The sequence below is a fragment of the Austrofundulus limnaeus genome, unplaced genomic scaffold, assembly GCF_001266775.1.
Source record: "Austrofundulus limnaeus strain Quisiro unplaced genomic scaffold, Austrofundulus_limnaeus-1.0 Scaffold937, whole genome shotgun sequence".
Classification (NCBI taxonomy): domain Eukaryota; kingdom Metazoa; phylum Chordata; class Actinopteri; order Cyprinodontiformes; family Rivulidae; genus Austrofundulus; species Austrofundulus limnaeus.
Genome location: NW_013953339.1, coordinates 105999 through 109388, shown reverse-complemented (window position 1 = coordinate 109388; position 3390 = coordinate 105999). Strand labels below are relative to the sequence as shown.

Here is a 3390-nt window from a genome sequence, read left to right as displayed (position 1 = left end):
TATATATATATATATATATATGATTCAGTCATACCACGCCCCCCTGCAAACAGCACTTTGGGAACCTCTGGTTTATAAGATTTGAATGAAACCTAATGGAGGATTCAAATAGTGAAGAATCTCCACCAGGTCCAGTTTAGATTAATGAATGAATGAATGAATGAATGAATGAATGAATGAATGAATGAATGAATGAATGAATGAATGAATGAGTGAATGAATTCAAAACCCAGGTCTGGTTCTGTTCTGGACATGACTGCATGGACTCAGGAACACTTCTAAAGTTCATTGTGTTCTATGTTAAGACCAGTCCATTTACAATGTGCTTATTCCAGCAGGACGAATCTAAACCTGATCCTGTGTCCAGTAAACAGCATGACTTTACTGCAGAAGAGTCCAGGTGTTGAACTGACCTGTCGGCACCTGTTTAATACATGATGAAGCCACGCATTCAGCAGAAAAGACCCAGGATTATTGAAGGGGCAGAATCATCCATCAGACCAGAACGGGAAAACATTCCCTCTAAAAACTCCAGCAGCTGGTCTCCTCGGGTCCAAAATGTTGAGACATTTATTTAAAATGCTTCATGGAGGAAAACATGACTTTCTGAGATGTGTTGTTGCCATAAATGTACCTTTTTCCCCTAAAAGTGTTTTAAAATCTGACATGTATACTATATCCCATAAATAAAACAAATCACTGCATTCTGTTTTTAGTTAGATTATAAATATCTCAACTTTAAGAAATTGGTGTTTTACATTAAAATAAAGACATTATGATCAAAGAAAGGGATCCATCATATACTTCATGATGGTAGTGGACTGATTTGAGCAGATTTTGTTACATCTGAACCAAGACAGTTTGCAGTCAGTGATGAAACAATAAAATGCGAACAAAAAAGGTTTTTAACTGAAAATGTTTTCAACTGACTTTTAAAGGAAAATGAGTCATGCATCAATAAAACAAGCTGGAGTAAATACAATAAATACTGAAAAATCATTGATTCATATCATGTATCACTGGATAATTTTACCGCAGTAAACACATGACCAGACTAAGGTTTTTCTGTTGGTGTTCAGCTTTGGGGCTCAGATGTTTTAGGTCATAAATGAATCTGGAAGACCTTCTGGACCACCACAGCTAAAAGCATTCTTCTTACCTCACAACCGTCATCATGCAAAACGAAGGCCGGAGCTGCTTCACGCCGTAATCACTGATGATGTTGTTATCCATGTCAAGACCCAGCAGCTTCTGACGGTGCTGCAGCACAAAGTTTATGGCGGTGCAGTCCCCTGAGGACACGTTACAGTACCCCAGCTTGATGAAACCCGCTGTGATGCCCTTAGCTGTCATCTTAGCGATGTCTTTGCTTCCTGTCTCAAAGATGYATCTTAATATCCAAAGAAAGTTKGGCAAAACATGAACTTTTTTGCCTTCGTTACCTTGAAAGATGGGTAAGCTCTGCAGGTGGGACTTGACGCTGTTGGACAGATAAGACTTCAACAAGGCTCGCTTCTTCTTTAGTAAAGCAAGAGGTACTAGATGTCCCATCAGACTTGTGTTGTTTTTCGACAGCAGTCCAGACAAGAACAGATTTGTAAACTGAAGGCGCTGGTTTGTTGCAACTGGCCTATTTTCACCGGAATTGACAGACTTGCTGACACACCAAGCCAAAGGCAGACAAGGCTGTGGTCTATTTCTGCTGCATTCTGTGAAGAACCTGAGGATGGAAGTGGGCGGGGCCTCCTCATCCAACACCAGAGCAAACGCAGCCAAGAAAGACTGGAGGGTGGTGTGGATGAATTCGAAGGTAGCRGGTTCTCCACTGGTGTTACAGTCCCTGACAGGTCTGAGAAAACCCATGGCCATGTCCTCCTCCGTAAGACCAGACTCACTGATTTCTGTTTGGCTGCAGAGGAAACTACCCTCCTTCAAACCTTGCAGGGCCAGCTTAGCAAAGGCAGCAAGAGGCCTGAGCCCAGCTCGGAAAGTCTCCGAGGTGCAGCGGGTGCTTTTCTTCAGCAGGGAAGGAGCAGGGGACGCTGAGCGGCTGAGGAAGACCTCGGACAGCAGGAGAAAGATGTCAGTAAGTGTGATGCAGGTTTCAGGCAGTTGGAAACTATCATGCACCGTGTGCAGGTGACTAAAGCTCTTGAATACAATCCAGCAGAACAACGGAGTGGAACACARGCCACAGAGGTGAGGGCTGGCATCCAGCTGAACTGACACCAGCTCCCGATGCTCCTGTTCCTTGAAGTGCAGTTGTATGTACGACTTTTGGTGGTCTGGGGAAAACCCTCGTAACATCACCTTCTTTTTGATCACCCGACTTTGCATTTCATCCCCTGTTCGAGTCGTGAGCACCTTCTTGGAGCCCTTGAGTAGTTTCCCAGAGAGCAAGCTGTTGAGCAGCTGAAGGGGGTTAGCCTTGTCCTCTGGAGACACCATCTCAGGAAMATTCATCTGGTCTACAACCTCCTGAATCTCATCATAACCATCAAAAGTCAAAACAACCTTCTCCGGAAAGCGCAGGATGTAATMGAAGACTTCATTGTCGGGATCGTGATCCGGGTAGCAGTTGTACTTGAACAAAAGATCCCTGAGGGATATCTGCTCTGYTTCTTTAAAGACGCTGAACATCCTGCAGCGGAACTTGAAAAAAAAGATAGCATCTGTCTGCAGCTCCTTTTTGGACCAGAGGTTCTGCAGCTTCTGCAGAAGGATAGACTTCCCCACACCAGCATCTCCCATCACATAGATGATCTCACCTTGAGGATTGAAAACCCCCTCATCCCCCAGGAACTGGTTCAAAGAGTCAATAAAACCAAGGCTTTCATTGCAGTCATTCAACAGTTCCATCACGGTGTCCGTGTACAGATCCTCTAACCGGGTCTCATCTTGCTGACTGTACGACATGATGAAGCTGGTGTCTCGGCTCATCTCGTCTCGCAGCTTCTCACAGAACCTACTGACTGAAAAGGATAAACACCATCAGTAAAGTTTTGTTTGAAGTAGTTTCTCACCGTACTGCAACTGTTAGACTCTAGTTGGTAACTCAAGCTTGTGTGCAAGAAAATAACATTTTCAGTCAGTCTCACTGAATTCAGAGTGTTTATGACACAACACCCAGTGAGCTGGGCGGACGCATTTTGAAGGGCCAGACTTTATGTTCATGGTTTGGAAAACTGTTTTTCAAGTGACATCATTTTGCTGCCCACCTCCACCCACATCATGGCAAACTCAGCTCGATTCATACAAACTGTTATACTGATTTATCATTGAATCTATTGGAGTAGTTGTTGGGTTTCACTTAAAAACRGGTATTCTGTATTTTCCAGGCACATCATGGTCTAACTAAACAACTTGAAACTGGGTTCTGTCTCTAAAAGA

At 43.7% G+C, this 3390-nt stretch overlaps 1 protein-coding gene across 3 annotated transcripts in view; it reads right to left on the bottom strand.

Moving 5' to 3' along the window:
• Positions 1-3390, bottom strand: part of nod1 (nucleotide-binding oligomerization domain containing 1) — a 10866-nt gene that overhangs the window by 5292 nt on the left and 2184 nt on the right. For 2 of the 3 annotated variants that reach the window (XM_014029664.1, XM_014029667.1), the window contains exon 3: positions 1160-2972. In XM_014029664.1, coding sequence (XP_013885118.1) covers positions 1160-2972 — 1813 coding nt within the window. The remainder of the gene's footprint in view (positions 1-1159; positions 2973-3390) is intronic. The other variant, XM_014029666.1, reaches the window with a different exon arrangement.